This window comes from Eschrichtius robustus, chromosome 1 (assembly GCF_028021215.1).
Source record: "Eschrichtius robustus isolate mEscRob2 chromosome 1, mEscRob2.pri, whole genome shotgun sequence".
Taxonomy (NCBI): domain Eukaryota; kingdom Metazoa; phylum Chordata; class Mammalia; order Artiodactyla; family Eschrichtiidae; genus Eschrichtius; species Eschrichtius robustus.
Window position 1 is genome coordinate 197,822,273 of NC_090824.1, and position 18,615 is coordinate 197,840,887.

Sequence of the window (18,615 nt, forward strand, 5' to 3'; positions counted from 1 at the left end):
TGAGAGGCAAGAAAGGGCAGCGGCTAGGAGTATAGATCTAAATGGATTCAAATCCCGCTTCTACTGCTTATCAGCTGTGTGAACTTGGGTAAATCACTTAATCTCTTTGCCTGTTTGCTCACCTACAAAAAGGGTCTAAAAACCGTAACAGGATCACTGTGAGAATCAAACGAGCTAGTCAAATGTAAAGCACTCAGAACAGCACCTGGCAGGCGGAGAGCAGCGTAAATGCAGTAGGTGCTGTACCTGCCATGTCACTACTACCACTCGACCACCCCCTGGCATGCCAGGGTGAGGAAGACAGTCTCCATCCTAAAGGAAACCAGGGTCAGGTAGGGAGGATGACACAGAAACACACCATAACACAGCAGAAAAAGCACAATAATACAAGTATAAAAGATGGATCCACAGGTGTAACAGAAAAGAATTAACTTTCTCTGACAAATGGGAAAGGGATTACGGAAAGCATTTTAGACGAAGAAATACCTGAGATGAACTCCTGTCCACCTTTCAAAACATACCAAAACGTATGGGGTAGTGGGGAAAAAAGTGTGTACCAGGTAGAGGGAACAAAAGTACCTCCAAAGACACGGAGAAAAACCCAGAAATCTGTAGGTCGGAGGGGCCACCAGAGAGAGGAAAGAAACAGCAGGGCAGGACCATAAACCAGGGCCTGGGATCTCATGCGAAGGATCTTGGTTTTGTCCTGTAAGTTAATAAAGATCCAAGGAAGGGGTTTAATTGGGGTAGTGACTGAATCAGACTTTTTCCACAGAGATAATTTTGGCAGCAGCCTGCATGACAGACCAGAGGAAGGAGAAGTAACTGGCTAGTGTAAGAGTGAAGTGCTAAGCTCACAGACACCACACAGCAGTAAGAGACCACCAAGAGAACATCCACACTCGGCTCAACTCTGGCTACTCTCTCTCAAGCATCTTTCCCGGAAACTTTAGCCCTGAACGTCTCCATGAAGTCAAAGTGTGTTGAGGACATAGAAAACTTGAAAACGCTGACTAGACACAATGAAACTGCGCTCAGTTTAAAAATGTATAAAACCAGGAAAGCAGGATTTGTGTTCCTCTACAATCAAGAGCTTTGGTTCTTAGTCAGGTTCTGAAAAATATTCTTAAAAACCTCAAATAGAAATTCTCATGCTGAATTTTGATGAGTAAGATCAAGTTTTTGTCTCTTGCAAACTATTCAAGGCTGTCTCAGGCAGGATTGCAGATGAAGATCAAAACAAGGTAGAGACAAAAATTAACCTGAAATGGACCACAGACCTAAATGTTAAAGCTATAAACTTAAAACAAAACAAAACATAGCAGCAAATCTTCCTCAACTGGGCAAAGATTTCCTAGAATTCAAAAAGCACAAAGCCTAAAAGAATAAAATTATAAATTGGACTTCATCAAATGTGGTACAAGCCACAGAAAGGGAGAAAATATTTTCAATATCTATATACAACAAAGAACTTGGATCCAGAATATAAAAAGATCTCTTGCAACTCAATAATAAAAAGACAAGCAACCCAATTAAAAGTAGATAAATGATTAGAACAGATATTTCACAAAAGAAAATACAGAAATGGCCGTTAAGTACATCAAAAGATACTCCAACATCATTAGTTATCAGTGAAATCCAAATGAAAACCAAAAGGATACTACTACACACCTACTGGAATTGCCTAATTTATTTATTTTTTTTAACATCTTTATTGGAGTATAATTGTTTTACGATGGTATGTTAGTTTTTGCTGTATAACAAAGTGAATCAGCTATATGCATACGTATATCCCCATATCCCCTCCCTCTTGAGCCTCCCTCCCACCCTCCCTATCCCACCCCTCTAGGTGGTCACAAAGCACCGAGCAGATCTCCCTGTGCTATGCGGCTGCTTCCCACCAGCTATCTATTTTACGTTTGGTAGTGTATATATGTCCATGCCACTCTCTCACTTCATCCCAGCTTACCCCTCCCCCTCCCCATGTCCTTAAGTCCACTCTCTAACACCTGCATAGTTATTCCTGTCCTCCCCCTAGGTTCATCAGTACCATTTTTCTTTTAGATTCCACATATATGCGTTAGCATACAGTATTTGTTTTTCTCTTTCTGGCTCACTTCACTCTGTAGGACAGACTCTAGGTCCATCCCCCTCACTACAGATAACTCAATTTCGTTTCTTTTTCTGGCTGAGTAATATTCCATTGTATCTATGTGTCACATCTTCTTCATCCATGGAATAGCCTAATTTAAAACATGGACAAACGTTTGCAAGGATTGGAGCAACTAGAAGTTTCATACACTGTAAAAGGTGAAATGTTACAAGCACTTTAGAAACTAGTTTGGCAGTTTCTTGCAAAGTTAAACGAACACTTACTACATGAGCCAGCAATTCTACCCAAAAGAAATGTAAGCATATATTCGCAAGAAAAATTGGATGTGAACACTCATATCTGCTTTATTCTACAGCAAAGAACCAGAAACAACTCAAATGCAGGCATACCTCGTTTTCTGGCACTTCACTTTACAGCACTTCGCAGACACTGCGGGTTTTTTTGTTGTTTTTTTAACAACTTGAAGGTTTGGAGCAACCTTCTGTTATCAGATGATGGTTAGCATGTTTCAGCAAATAAGTATTTTAATTAAGGTATGCACACTGTTTTTTAAGACAATGCTATTGCACACTTAACAGAGTACAGGACAGTGTAAACATTTTATATGCACTGGGAAACCAAAAAATTCATGTGACACACTTTATTGTGATATTCATTTTATTGTGGTGGTCTGGAACCAAAGGCCAAGGTCTGCCTGTAGTAAGCCCATTGTAGATGAAGAGAGAAACCAATTCCATCACACGCTGGAAGACTACTGAGCAACACAGAAGGAATGCACTACTGACACATGCAATAACACGATGAAAACGTTATGCTGAGCAAAAGAGCACAGACAGCACATACTGTATGGTTCTGTTTATATGAAACCCTAAAACGGTAAATCTCACCTTTAGAGATCAAAACCAGATCAGTGGTTGCTCGGGCAGAGGCAGGGAGGACCGACTGAGATGAGGTACAAGCAGGAAACGTTCTGTATCTTGACTGTGGTGGTGGTTACACTGGTAGCCACAGGCATGTCAACACTCACCAAAATGTTACATGCATACTAGTGTATACATACAACCTTCCTCAAGCTAAAAAACATATACAAATAGCTATAAGATGAAGCTTCAGTGTATAATGCAAATTATACCTCAATAAAGTTTATTAACACACACACAAAACAGGGTAGCGTTTTAACTTTTGTCTTAGGATTGCCTTGATCCATAAGCACAAGAACATACTATGTCTTAGGAAGACATACAACTGTCTTCTTCGATATATTCCAAACTAAATGAATGAAACCATGAAAAGTTGTGGATGCCACATTCATTAAGCTACTCAATTTATTTTTTCATCTTTTTTTGGAGTATAATTGCTTTACAATGTTGTGTTAGTTTCTGCTGTAAACAAAGTGAATCAGCTATACGTATACATATATCCCCTTATCCCCTCCCTCTTGAGCCTCCCTCTAACCCTATCTACCCTCCCCAGGTCAAGGTTCTTTGTTTTATGCAATAGAATAACACTGGGACATTACCCTTGAAGTTCAGGTCAATATTATACATAAAGTAATATGGTGAGGTCTCTCTCAATATAATGCTCTTTAAAAAAGAGTTCAAGGCAGCCTTCCTCAAGCCAAAAAACATATACTAATAGCTATAAGATGAAGCTTCAGTGTATATTACTATTCTATTACTGATTTAACAGACAGCCTTGTTCTTAAGGCCAGAACAACTAAGCAATGTTTAAAGTCAAAGCTATAGAAGCAATGGACAAATTTTATAACAACATCCTTTTAGATGGCAGTATGTCAGTTAAAGTTAATTGTGGACAAGAGAATAAGGAATTAAGCGTCAGCTGATGCAAGATGCATTTAAAACAAACATAATCTAATAATATAAATAAAACAAACATTTATTGAATGCTTAAAACTGTGCTAAGCGCAGTGCTTCATAAACTCTAAGGTTACCATCCCCATTTTACATATGGGAGAATTCAAGCATACGGAGACTAAGTAACTTGGCCAAGGTGACTCATCTAGTAAATTATAGGATCAACTCAAACCCTTAACCACTATGTTTGCTCCCCTTCAGAAAGAAACACTATATTCAAAAATTGAACTCCAGATTCACCAGAGACCTAAATATGAAAGGTAAAACTACAAAACTATTAGAAGAAAATCTAAGAAAATATCTTTGCAATTCATGGATTAGGAAGGACTTCTTACTACCCACAAAGTCAAAAATTCGACAGATGTAAATATATTAAAATTAGGGATTTCCATACCATAGTCAAAGTCAACAGGTGACTGGGATTACTATCTCAAATACACAAGAAATTCTAGGAAATCAACAAGTAGAAACCGAACCGAAAAGAAGGGCAAAGAGTATGAATAAGCCAGACATGGAAAGGGAAACTCAAATGGCCAGCAAGGATATGAAGAAATAATCAACCTCGCTAGTAAACAAGAAAATACATATTAAAGCAACTACAATATTCTATTTAACAACTGTCAAACTAGCCAAATGCAGATGTTGTACAATACCAAAAGCTGACAAAAATGTGAGAAAATAGGAATTTTTATGTAACACTGGTGAAGGTAAAAATTGGTGTAGCCGTTTTAGAAATAATCTGGCAGAATTTAGTGATATTAAATATGTGACTAACCTATAACTCAGCAATACTATGCCTGGATGTATGTTCCCAGAGAAACTCTTCCACAGCCATTAGCAACATGTAAAAAGATGCTTTTTACAGAATTATTTGTACCCAAGAGTTGGAGTCAACCTAGGCATCCCTCATTAGGGGAACTGATGAGTAATTGATAAGTGCTGACACAAACCATGAAATACTGCACAGCTGGAAGCAATAAACTAGATGTACTTACAGGAACATGAACAGATCTCGAACAACACGGGGTGGCGAAAGTAAAATATACAGCAAAATATCAGGTACACAGATGCAAAACACACAAAGAACTAGATAATTTTACAAGGACAGAGACATAGCCAAGGACATATATAAATCACATTAGATTGGGTGGAAGTGAGGGTTGGGGAGGACAGGGTGAATGGGAGTTGAGGTAGGGAATGAAGAGGGAAAATTACAATCCAAATAATGGGAGTATGCCTCTAAGCAGACCACACCAACTCTCTGCCCCCGAAATGTTTTAAGTGATATCGGCACATCAACTGTTAAATTTGATGGATTTATGGGAATAATTAGAAATCCATTTTTATGAGATGATTGAGTATTCTACACAATACATTTGGTTTTTACTATGACAAATTTGAAAATTCGCAGCTTCTAGTTCTTCCTTGTTATCATCATAGATAAAACGGTCTAATAACGGAATACCAAGCTACTAGCCTGGGAAGCTGTAACCTGGTCCAAGCAAACTAGTAGTAGGAACTTGGCAAAGTCCTTTTACCTCTTTGAATCTGTTTGCTTATCTGAAAAAAATGGATTTGGATGATTGTCCCGAATCCCTCCAGCTCCACAATTTCTATTTTCTTAATTTTTATTCATATGAAATTATTTTCTCTCTGCTCCAACTATTCCCTCCCCTGCAACCAAAAAAAATAAATAAAAAACAAGAGTATCAAAAGAGATTTAGAAAAGTGATGTAGCAATAGGAATGAATAGCAACTTAGCTTTTTAGGGTAGAAAGGAGAAAACATTAGAGATACAGTGATGTTCAGAGAGCCTTTGCAAGTATCTAAGTCAGAGTGACGTTAACTTGAGCCCAGGTTCAGACACTGTATTCCGTTAAGGATTTTACTACCCACTATTCCACGCGTCACCACTGCCCCTTCTCAAAATACATATTATAGTCTCATATGGAGTTTCTACTTGAAGGCCCTAAATTGCAGCTTATCTGTATCAATTTTCAGATTAAAAATGATGATTCTCTAAAAGTCCCTTCCATATTAAAAATGTAAGATTCCAAGAGAATGATGAATTTTTTAATCAACAAACTGGTCACCCTGAGCATTTAATAAAAAAACCAAGCATTCAATTAGATCTGTAGATTAAATGGATATAAAGACATTAAAAATAAGGGAAATGAGACTATATTGTAGCTTGGTGACCATGAAGAGTAACTGAGGTATCTAAAGAATAGTGGTGTCACATTTTATAAAAAGAAAATTGATATCACAATATTTAAAATATCTTAAAAGCTGGAATTAGAATATACCTAAAATTTTGAAACTGGAACATTTTAAAAGAGAAAAGAGATGTCTTGCAATATTTTTAGAATACAATAATAAACATGAGAAACTGACATCATTCCCATATTTATCTTCATTCACACTGAAGTTTAAATATGGATGGGGAAGGGGCGGGGGAAGGGGAGTGGGAATTAAGAGGTCACGAAACATCTGTTCCTAATAATTCCAGCACAGATGCAGTTGTTTCAGCAAAAGCGAGGATGAAGGTCCTCCAGGCTGCCCTGCTATGAGGTCTTCCACCCACAGCTACAGTGCAGACCCCAAACCCTGCACATCAAGTCCCAGGAATAGAGTTGACTGTAGGAGAAAATGTGTACATGGACAATTAACTGCATTCCCTATGTCTACAGAGCACCTGTATTAAATAACAAGGAAACGTTTGATGAAATAAACGAGAGGAAAACAACCTCTTAGAGAATGAAAAATAAGAATCTAATAAAACGTTTCATAGCTGTAACGCAAGCATGGACTTGAATTCCGCTTTTTTGGCTGTTCCTTCTGGAATCTTTGGATTTATCTACACCTAAATGATATACTCCAAAATACGTTTTAACAAAATTAATGAAGTGAGTTGAAAACATTAAATTTTTTTCTCTGAACACAATGCACAGGCAAACTTTACTCATTAGAGAGCACCGTGCTATTTAAGTATGTTACCATACTTCCAAGACACTCCGTTTCAGGTTAACAAGCAGCATAACCCACCCCATCACGTGCACAGCATACTGAAAAACTGTATTTGGTAAAATCGATGTCCTAAGAATGTTTCCTTTGCAGATACAATTCTTCAAACGCTGTCCCATAGAGATGTCTGTCAAAGGGTACAAACTTCCAATTATAACACGAATAAACTCCGGGGAACTGATGCACAGCATGAGGACACTAGTAAACAGAACTGTATGCTGTACGTGAAAGCTGCTATGAGAGTAGTTTTAATGTTCTCACCATGGCGACAACAGAGTGTAATTACGTGAGGTGAAGGGTGTGTTGACTAACCTTATCGTGGCAAACGTGCAATATATACATGTATCAAATCATCACACTGTACACCTTAAACTTACACAATGTTGTACGCCTATTACATCTCAATAAAGCTGGAAAAACTTAGAAAAAAAGCCACTGTCCCATCCAAAGGAAAGATTATTTCCTATAGCAATGCTTGTATAACAGATCACATTTAATTTTAACCAGGGTTGCTACAGAACTTTTCCTACTATGTGTATATCCATTTATTTTCTACTTTTAATATAACTAGTTTAATGATCATTTAGCTAGTTACAGGCACAACATACAGCCTTTTTAAAAGTATTTTAAAAAATACATTTTATTATATTTCCTAATCAGAGTATCTTTCTAATTTAAAAATTTTTACTTTTCTTTCAACAATGAACTTTTGTTTTATTTAGCTTATAGCTCTACTAGAGATGAACATACATTTCCCCATAAATTAGTGATCATACTGCAAGGATTAAGAAATCTTTTTCAGTCCTAAATACTATTTCTACCATTTCACCAAGTCCTCTAACCTCTCACTGCACTTTTGCACACCAATGCATATCTTCTTCCAACATCTGCATGACTTTTCTTCTCCTCCATTGCAATTCACTACAGGTAGTTAAGAGTAGCTAACAATATAATTCCACATGATATTGCATCTGTGTTTACATCTGGCTCTAATCACATGCTTAGAAGTGATTTATACAGGGGAAACCAAAAAAGGAGGGAAAAAAAACACAACTATGAGAAACAATTAAGTTATTTTAAATGTATCATTCTCAACTTGATACAACTTTCTCACCACAGGCTTCAAAGTCACTGAAATTGCAAACATAGGGTATGGCATTTCAAAAACACTGGATATAAGAAAGAAAAAAAGTACTAACCAAATATTTCATATGCTTTTATACTAGGGTCATTTTAACAAGTGATTGGTGCTTTCAATTTATAAGATAGTTTAAGTTTTGCTCCATGCTACAACTGTATATGTCATGGCTTTGTAGTAAAGTTCCTCAGTTCATAAAAAAATAAGTTGATAGTAACCAAACCTATTCACTACTGAGCTCTAGGAATTAGAAAACCACACTCAAGAACTGTGTCAGGAAATGTAAAACTATATTTACACACACACACACTCTCTCTCTCTCTCGAAGAACTATGACACCCTAAAATGAGAATTCACACAGGCTTACCTGATAATTCACATAATTCCTACTTATTTCAAGATAAAGAGTATTACTGTTGCATTATGGTACTGGTGTTGGTGCATTTACAGAAATACCATTAAAAAAAATTAGGGAAGTAAATACTTCTAACATTTGACCTAATGAAAGGCTTCTAAAAGTTTACAGTAACATTAACATAATTATATAGACACAGGCCAAAAAGACATAACTAAATACATTAAATCTCATGCATTACAAGTTACAGTACCAATTTATATTTGTTGAAAAGTAAGAATTCTTTGAATACAAGCATACAATAATTAGTAAACTGCAGAGACTCTTAAATGCATTTAAAACTTCAAAACAAATTTACATTCCTTAATTTACAATTGGTAAATTTAAAATTTATACACTACCTGATTCTAAATCTTAATTAGAAGGGGAAGGAAAAGATAAAAATCGCTAACATCTGAGTGACTGCTGGTAAATACCTTCCTTCAGTAGTTGTCTGCCAACCCATGTATAGTTTTAAGTCTATGTAAGTTATGAAAAAATAATTACACAGTATCACCGATCAGTTAATTTCCAATTTTCTTACCATATTCAACCATTTACATTTTTTAATGTCTAAAAATATTTATTTCCAGGGATCTTACCATGAATGAAAAAGGAGATTAGAAAATATAGTAAGAATGCAAAATAAATATGGACCAATCATTACATATTCTTCTCCAAACCTAACAACATAAAACAAAACTTTCTTTAAAAAAGCAGTAATACAACTGGTCTAAAGCAAGACTAAATTGACAGCAATCTCAGTTGCAAGATTTAAAAAGACCAAATTTATACAACTGTTCAAGCTAAAACAATCCTACTTCTTTCCAGTCCTAGCAGACTAGAAAATGCTTATGCCTAATTTACCCAGGGCTAGTTTGAAATAAGGGTAAGACCCGGAATTATACAGAAGGTCCCTATCAAAGCAGAGGTCCCAAATCAACAGGAGATGGACAGATTCATGGTATCCTACACCAGTAATCATCTTTGTTAGCATCCTCTACTGGTGGTTTCCAAAGACAGCAAGTAGAAATGCAAATGACAGAAGATATGTACCTGTTAGTCCATCTAGAGTGAATTAATCAGTATGTGGTCATCAGCAGCTAGAGTACATTTCTCAAACAGACAAATAAATAAGTAACCACAAAGAGTGTAAGTGGAAAATGAGAAGGCAGATTTTTAAAATACAGCAAACAAAGCATTACACTATAAACGGTAAGAAAAAAAAAATCAATTTAAGCCACTAACATCATCACCATAGAGTTACTACATAAGGTTTCAGGCTTTGGCCAAACCTTGCTCAACTGTTTTACCCCTGTCAAGTTACATTACCTGATGCTCCCATTAACATCCTACTCTGCAGATATATTCCGGAAAGGAAATTTAAATGTTTTACTGAAGGCTTAGCAGAAAATCTGCATGCCTTATTCTAAAATGAACAAAAAATTATTTACATATAAATTACAGCATAAAGTATCTCTATAACCATCTCCCACTGTATACATCATTTATTCCTTCATTAAAAAGATTTAAGAGTTAACATTTTCCAAGCGATTCTCTCCAATAAACAACTGCAACTTAAATATGACTGCGTTGCTAAGAAATCTTAACCAGCACCTATCCTGAGGTTTCACAACACAATGGCATACAACTTCATTTTTAATTTGCAAATCATGAGGCTTAATCCAATAGCGTGGCTGTAATAATCAGCAATGGATGAAATGCATCTGAGAACAAAAAGAAATACAAGGACAGAGCCAACACTGATGAAAATGGAAGATACCTGTAGTAGCACAGTGCTATCTGAAACACCTTTTGTTTTCTCAGAGTGATGCACACTGCAGACGAGACATTTTGTGCTAAACAGCCCCAAATCTGTTTCTCTAATAGTAAACACAAAGGAAAAACACTGACAGCAAGCGCGGTAAATAAATCGCTCCCTTGAGAATGAAAGCAGCAGACTGGAGGGGCTGACGCGCAGGGGAAAACTAAACACCATCTTTTTCTACCTGCGCAAGTTGCCATTTGCTGCAGCCGTCCAGCAGCTCTCTTTCCTGCTGATTTCAAGTACCTTTCGGGATCGCTTTTTCCCCCTAAGTCAGCTGTTGATATGCCTTATGGGTGTAATATTCGTATCACAGGATCTTTAGGAGGAAAATCCATCCTTTCCTGCTCAGGTAAACATGTTTACAGCAGCTGCACAGACGCTGGGTGGTTCAGACTCACATGTCACACACATGTCGTCAGCAACAAGAAAAGCCCCTTTCTCTGGCGACGAACATTTTAAATAAGGTAAAACGCGAACAGCCCTTTCCAAACCAACTTACCTTTCATAAAGCCACAGCAGCAACAGCTCGATATAGCACACACAATTTGACGCTAAAACAGGAAATTAAAATTGCAATAGCCTGTGCTCCGCTGCGGCCGTAACAAGTCATCTCTCCACAATGAGGACGCCCAATATTAGTTATCGATCATAGCTAACGGAGGTCTTCAAAATGCAAATGTGTATTTGGATAACTAACACCGTTCATGAAAGCGGTGATTCTAATGTCGACTCGAATATATTAAAATTACGTTTACGATTGGAAGGAAACATCTTGAAACCGCCTAAAGCCTTCGTATCTGCTTCGAGACAGGAAATCCCACACAAAATCTGAAATTGCCAGGAAAGGTTACAAAACCTCGCGTTTCGCATCCCAGAGGGGAGGGAGAAAGGGGGCCCGGGCGTGGGGGTGGGGCGAGCGCCGGGGAGTTCTGACTTAAACCCGCATTTCCTCATTTTCTGGCGGACACGGCGATCCCATTTCAGGCGCCTTTATTTCCCGACTCTCAGAAACTCGTTTTAAAAATAACGCAGGAACCCACACGAGCCCCTCGGTCCGTTAGGTCCGTGCAATTCCTTATATAGACTCGGCCGCAGCCGGCGGCAGGGCCGTTGCCGCCCATTATTCTCCAAACAGGTACCGGGCGGGCGGGGGCCGCGCTCCAGCCTCGGCCCTGTCGCCGCAGGAACTGTCCAGACAATACCCACCAGCAGACGTTCGCTGCCGAGCGGTGGGCGGGCAGGCGGGCACAGCGGCGCCCGAGATAAGCAGACATGCAGTCAACTTACACCGTTTCTCCCAACTGCAGAAGGCGACTGTGCAAACCACCACCACATGTTCGGGGCTCGCGCTCGCTCTCTCGTCATTATTGTTATTTTTCTAAACTCTCACGCCAGGCAGGGCGGGTGTGCGTCCCCGGCGCAACGGCACTCATCAGTAAACACCGCGGCCCGCAGCGCAGGCAGCGGCGCCCCGCGTCCGTCGGTCCGGCCGCCCCTCCCCCACCCTCCTTCCACCCGAGATCCGGAGCGCCGTCCAAGCTCCGTTCGCCGGCTTCACGCCCCGCGCGTCCGGCCCAGGTAACAACTTCCCCAAACCGAAAGAGCACAAGGGAGGCGCACGCTCGGCACCCCATCCCGGCGCGGAGGAGGCGTCCTCCCGGGCGGGGACCTGTCTGCGGTGCTTACCGGTCCCGAGACCAGGTAACAACTCCGCAAACCCGCCGCCCCCCGCGGCTCCCGCGGCCGCAGCTCTGCGCCCGCCCCGCCCGCCCCCGCCGGCTCCCCGCGGGACGCGGACCGCGCTCGGGGCGCGGCGGCGGCCGCGGGCGCGGGAGAGGAAGGGCGCTTAGGCATCCGCACCCCGCGCCGCGAAGCCCCGTCCCGCGCCGAGCGCGCCTCGCCGGCCGGTCCCAACTTTACCGCCGCCGGCCCGGCCCGTCCGCCCTCCGCGCGCTCCGCGCCGCCCGCGCACACGCGCGCACGGACGACACGCAGCCCGCGGCCGCCGCGTCCCGCCGCCGCCGCCGCCCGCCCGCAGCCCGGCCCGCCCGCCCGAGCCGCGGGGCCCGAGCGCCGGCGCCGGCGGGGCTGCGGCGCGCGGAAGCCACTCTACACAGGCAGCGCCGGGCACAAGTTAGTTCCTCGGCTCCGGGGCCTCGGCGCCGCGGGGACGAAACGCCGAGGGCGCCGAGGAGGAGGGGAGGGGGGCGCCGAGGGGCACAAGAGTGGGGAAAAGTGCGAAAAGAAGCAACAGCCGCTCCCCCGGAGCCCAGAAAAGTGGACGCCGCGTCCCGGCCGCCCGCCTGCGCCGGGGATGCGGCGGCGGCGGCGGCTAACGGTCCAGCGAGGCGGCAGGGGCGGCGGGAGCCGCTAGGCGGAGAGACCAGGTAAGAGACATAACGGTTCAGGGAGAGCGGGCGGCCGCGGCGCGGCTCCCGAGGCGGCGGCCCGGAGGGGGGCAGAGAGCACTACTTTCTACTTTCCCACTCCACTTGGCCCGTCCCTGCCCGGCCGCCCCCAGCCCGGCTCGCCCCCCTCGCCCCCGGGGGCGCCCCGGCCGCCCGGCTCCCCCTGACTCCGCCGCTCCCCGGTCCCCTCCGCCACTCACCGTTATTGCGCCGCGGGTTCGCCTGCTTTCTGCGCTTACACCTGGGGCCATCCGCCATGATCCTCTCGCTTGTGTCTAAATGCTCGAGTCACCTCCTCCCCCTCCCTCCCTCCCCCTTCCCCCCCGCCCCTCCGCCTCCACCCCTCCCCCCTCCCCACCGCACCTGGTTTACGACACTCGCGGCTTTACGACATCACCTTCCTTACACCTAGAGCCGCTCGCTCTACGGCCGGAACCTTGTTGCTAGGGAGAGGACGGTTTGCGGCCGCTGGGGGAGCGGCCGAGTTTGCATTGAGGGGCGAGGGAGAAGTTTCCCCCAGGTGTCGCGGGCTGGGGGCGGGGGCGCTGGGGAGCGGTGCGGACGTGGTCCGAAAGGCGACTGGCCGTCGGAGTGAGAAAGGTAAAGTAGGAGGCTCTGAACCGGCCACACCCGCCGCGGCCGCCAGGGGCACGATCGGGTCTGGCTGATTCTCCCCGGGATCCGGTGTCCTCGGAGCTGCCCCCGGAGTGGCCGGAGCGACCTGTCCTCCCTCCTCCTCACGGGGAGCTCACGCACCCCGGGCCGCCCGGGGACGCCCCGGGATCGGGGACAGGCAGGTCCGGGGAGCGGCGAGGGCCTGCTTCGGGACACGCGGTGCCCGGGGAGAGGCCACCTGACCCCGCACGTCTGACTCTCTGCCCCTCCTCGGACGCACGGTTTTCCCCCGCGCGACCCGGGATGGGAAGTGACTTCAACGAGATAGAAGTCCAGCTGGAGCGACGGAGGGGCGAGGAGTTCCGCTTGCGAGCCACCTCGGCGGTAACGCGGCCTGAGTAATGCCCACGCCGGCCTGTCTCACTTCCTCCTCCGCGCCGGGCGCTCACCTGCTGTCGCCTCGGCCGCCCCCGCCCCCGCCCCCGGCCGGCCAGATCCGAGGCCTCCAGACTTAGAGCTGAGGTTATCAACAGGCCGCGATTTAGTACCTAGACGGGCAGCTGTGGCTGCGAATGACCTTCCGGCAAGAAACGAGGGCCGGCGGGGGCGGTCTTGGGGGCAGAGCGGTGGCGATCTTCTCTGAGGTCTTTGTACAAGTTCGGGGACTTATGAAGGGCCACGTAGATAACACCACAAATACCAAGAAAGTCAGGTCTTAAGTGCTCGGTAGGGACTTAGCTTTCCCCTCCTCCCCGCCTTCAAATGAGGAAATGTCTTTGGGACCAACCCTACGGAATAAATGAGCCGGGCTGCACTTCGAATCGTGCAGTTCCAAGTGAAAACGGTAAGAGATGACAGAGAAATTGAGGAGACCGGAGCGTGACGAAGTATGAGAAATAACCCAGTCACCTAGCACAGTGCTGTCACAGTAGGTGCTCAATAAATTCATGCCTATAATTTCTGCCGTGCCTATGGCAGGACTTTTTTATTATGTTAATCTTCTAAACACTCTCCAGACTTTTAGAAGATTCATGAATAATCTCTTCAAACCTTTCAACTGAAATAAATTTACAGCTTAAGTCTGGTAATTTAAAATTAGAAAGTTTAATCCTGAATATAGATGAAAATTTTCTCTCCCACGTTTGCTTTGGCATTTTGAGAAGTGAATGCATTATTTATTGGTGTGTGAAATGTGACTGTAAATATCTTTTGCTATACGTTATGTCTATATGTCTGCTCCCTTCCTCAAGGCCACAACTAGAATCATCCGTCTTAATGATCATCTTAAGTACAGGCAGCCCTGCCTTTCCTCAGTACCATGTTAATTGACCTTGTACATGTGAGAACCAGAGCCATGGTCGTGCTTTGCTTGGTTCAAGTGGTGCTTTTTCCCTGCCCTCTTAAGAGCTATGTGATGTTCTTCAGTTTCCTTCTGGATCAGCTTATAGACTTTATCCTTTGCTGGCATCTCCCCGCTCCCCCCGCCCCAGCACACAGGCACACACACACATGCACAGCTTTTTTACAGCTACCCTAATTTCCAGTCAGAAAGGAAAAAACAAAACAAAACTTTCTAACTCTAGTGCACATTTCACTTACTTTTAAACTTAGGAAGTGTCACACGTCTTTCTGAGGTGCCTGTCCTGATCCCTCGACTAGGTTTCTTCAGTGTTCATCCTTACCTTGAAATCAGAGAGACAAAGTCAAGGGATAAGCCAAGTGGAAGTCATCTTCCTTACTTTAGTGGTTACTGGTTTAGTTAGTTTGGGCCAGACTATTCGACTTCTTGCAGACAGGTACCTTTTTTGTGTTTTGTTTTTGCTTGTTCATTTCTGTGCCCTCAGCACCTAGCAGAGTACCTAGTCACATAGCAGATGCTTGATAGGTAAATATTTCTTTTAAAAGTTAGTATCGTTGACTTTTTCTGAATCTCTTCTTGGCTATAAAGTAAGGGTTGTTTATCTGCCTTCATCACATTAGTTCTTAGGAGCAGTTGAAATCATGAACGTGAAAGCCGTTTTCTGTCGTTTATATTCTGCCTTATTTTGAGACTAATTGCTCTTGATTTTAGATTCTCCATAGTCATTTGTCCCAAATGATTAATCCCGATCACTTCTGGTTTTTAAATATGCACAGGAAGTATTGATGTTCCAAATTTTCTAATACAGAATTTCAATTTTGTAAAATCCTACAGTAATTAGACATAGATTACAAATTTAATATGTGGTTAATGCGCTTTATTTACTGTAATGTTCCCAAAATTATTGAACACTAGACTGGAAAGAAAGCAGGCAAAAGTAAATCTCAAAATAGATTGCTGCTTTAAACCTGATGCGTATGTGATGGTTGCTTATCTCTTACATGTAACTAAAGAATTGGAAAAAATCTTTAGAATAACTTTAGAAAAGGAATTTGTAAATAAATGTGTTAATCTTTAGGTTTATTTAGTCAATTATACCTCAATTTTTAAAAAATTAGGCTTACTTTATTCAAACATGGTGGGGATACTAGTTAGAGTTTAGCATGTGTCCTGTATTGTTGTTGGTTTTTAGTAATCGTAGTGTCATTATACAATATGTATTCAATATGTGCTCCTAGCTCTAATGTCACTGAAATGGTAACACTGCTTCTAGGGAGCACTGAGATTGCACATGCTGAAGGAGAGGTAGACTGCTAAAAATGAATTACTGTAATCTTTTCTAAATTTACAGGGAAAATGTAAATGGGTAGAATATTTTCAATATTGAGTTTTTTTCTATAAATTTTTCATAAACCCCTTGCACCTGCTGTTTGCGTTTCATGTAAGATTCATGTATAAGCTAGGATAAAATTTGACATAAAATTATTTTAAGTTTAAAATGTACATACTGCACAGTGTTCCACATGGAGCATGTGATTTCCACGTACCTCACTTCCTGAACACATTTGAGAAGTAGAACATAATGTGATTCTATAATCTTTGTTAAAATAAGAAATCAGTTATTTTCACGGCAAGTTAATATATGTATTTCATGAAATAAGTTGACTTCGCTAACTTGTCAGGCTTTAATCTTAAAGTCTTGAGACATGTTGTCCATCAAAGGACAGCATGGAGAAGCCCCTGGAGAGCGGCCCCGCAGTCCGTGCTCAGTAGTGACTCTGAGTGTACATGGGTCGCCATGCATTGCAAGAGGGCAGTTCACCAAATTCTGTGTCACCAGATCAGGAAGGAAACAAGGCTACGGGGTGGCACAGAACCAACAGTTGTCCTGAGGACCCACACGCGCTTTTCAATGAAGCCTCCCAGGAGGTAATAATAGGGACAGGTGTTTTCCCCAGACCTCCCTGTGATTTTATTACATATCGCACCACAAAACTGTTTTTCCCTCTCTGGGGAATAAGGCTCCTATTTTTAATATAAGTCCATGAAATGTTAACCCATGGAGCTTCTAATCTGGGGGACAGTTTTTCAGGAACATGTCTAACATAGAGAGATGTTAAATATAAATAAACGTAGAGAGAGATAGATGTTTGAAGGCTGTTAATGAACCTCCAAAAAGTAAAGCTGATCTTTTCCTTAAAATCACAGTGATTAAAACGATTGCATTCGAAGGCTGCCTCTACAGAAGATAGATTACAGTTTCTGTTATTGAAATCACTTGTGAACTTGAGTAGCATTTTTTTTCTTATACTTAACAACTATAGGTAGGTAATTTGTACTAGAGAGAAGGAAAGCAACATGCATATTTTGGATTTGAGGGAATTTTAAGAATCTACCGTGGTGTCAGGGGTCTGATATCAGGTTTCTGATATTCTGTTTTGCTGTTTTTTCCCCTTTGTCTCGATGCATTTCTTTTTTCTGGCATCTTGGCTTATTTTTAGCAGCCGACTGGTTCTGCTGCAGAGTATTACTATTTCTTTGACCTACAGTCCTAGCCTTCTGTATTCCACGGACCTTCAGTTATAATCACGGCCACTATTCAATCCTTTGAGTGTACATGTTAAAAATATTTGCAGTCAATAACAGGTTTTAGATGTCCCACCACGGTGTTAAACTCACGTGGAAAAGTTGGCAATGAGAAACACTGTGTTCAGACACAGCCACAACTTTAAGGCGCCTGGTCGGGCCCTTCAGAAGTTCTTTCATCTTACGCCTCAGTTTTTCTTCGCTCCCTCTCTTTATCCCACTTACATAAGTAGATCACACCTGGGCCCCTCTCTGCTCTCTCATGTTTTAATCGTTATCTTCCTCCATCTTTCTTTGTCCCAGGTCTTGCCCAGATCGGTTTGGATCGATTCCCTTTTTCTTTTTGCTCAAGGCCTTTTGAGTCATCCCCACCCTGTGAAATATCAGTACTTTTCCATATTATGCTGGTTATCCTTTGTCCCTCAAAGTCCAGTCTCTGCCTTTCTGTGCTCTGAAAGGCTGATTCCTGTGGACCACATCACCCAGGCTCCTTTGCCCTTTGGTTTCTATTTGATTTGAGCCCATTTGGAGGCATTGGCAGATGATCAGAGGAAGGAAAGAGAGAGAGGTCAGGATATTAATTTCACCTTCCCCCACACTCCCTCCTGCCTGTCTGTGGCTTTTGGCAGGCGCCTGGCTCCTCTACCTAAGGCCGTGGCTCGGGTCAGACAGTCCTGTCCCAGGGCTACAGGTCTTGGCAAGTTCCAGAAACTGCGCCTTCCCTTTGTCCTTTCAGGCCTAGAGAGGGTAATGGTTTCCTCCTGCTGTGAGTCCTTGGGTACTTTATCCCTTATTGGTTCCCCTAAAGCCTGCCCATGTCCATGTAAGTAGTCTCTTCATCAAACTCTCTGCGATTTACCCTTGGAGCATGCCATCTGCTTCCTGTCAGGCCCCTCAGTAGCACACATCTAGAAATAAAATACGTTTTTAGCCTTCTTTTTTTTAATGATTAAGCATTTTTTAAATTTTTATTTATTTTTGGCTGCATTGGGTCTTCGTTTCTGCACGCGGGCTTTCTCTAGTTGAGACGGGGGGCTACTCTTCGTTGCGGTGTGCAGGCTTCTCACTGCGGTGGCTTCTCCTGTTGCGGAGCACGGGCTCTAGGCGCGCGGGCTCAGTAGTTGCGGCACAGGGCTCAGTAGTTGTGGCGCACGGGCTCTAGAGCACAGGCTCAGTAGTTGTGGCGCACGGGCTCTAGAGCACAGGCTCAGTAGTTGTGGCACACGGGCTTAGTTGCTCCGTGGCATGTGGGATCTTCCAGGACCAGGGATCGAA

General features: G+C 43.1%; 1 protein-coding gene across 3 annotated transcripts in view; it reads right to left on the reverse strand.

Moving 5' to 3' along the window:
- The window catches only part of ZEB1 (zinc finger E-box binding homeobox 1), a 195,231-nt gene extending 182,165 nt beyond the window's left edge, over window positions 1–13,066 (reverse strand). For 2 of the 3 annotated variants that reach the window (XM_068562246.1, XM_068562237.1), the window contains exon 1: window positions 12,980–13,066. In XM_068562246.1, coding sequence (XP_068418347.1) covers window positions 12,980–13,037 — 58 coding nt within the window. In that variant the 5' untranslated portion in view covers window positions 13,038–13,066. Of the gene's footprint in view, window positions 1–10,870; window positions 11,150–12,979 lie in introns of those variants that run through there. The other variant, XM_068562254.1, reaches the window with a different exon arrangement.
- Window positions 13,067–18,615: the final 5,549 nt, after the last annotated feature.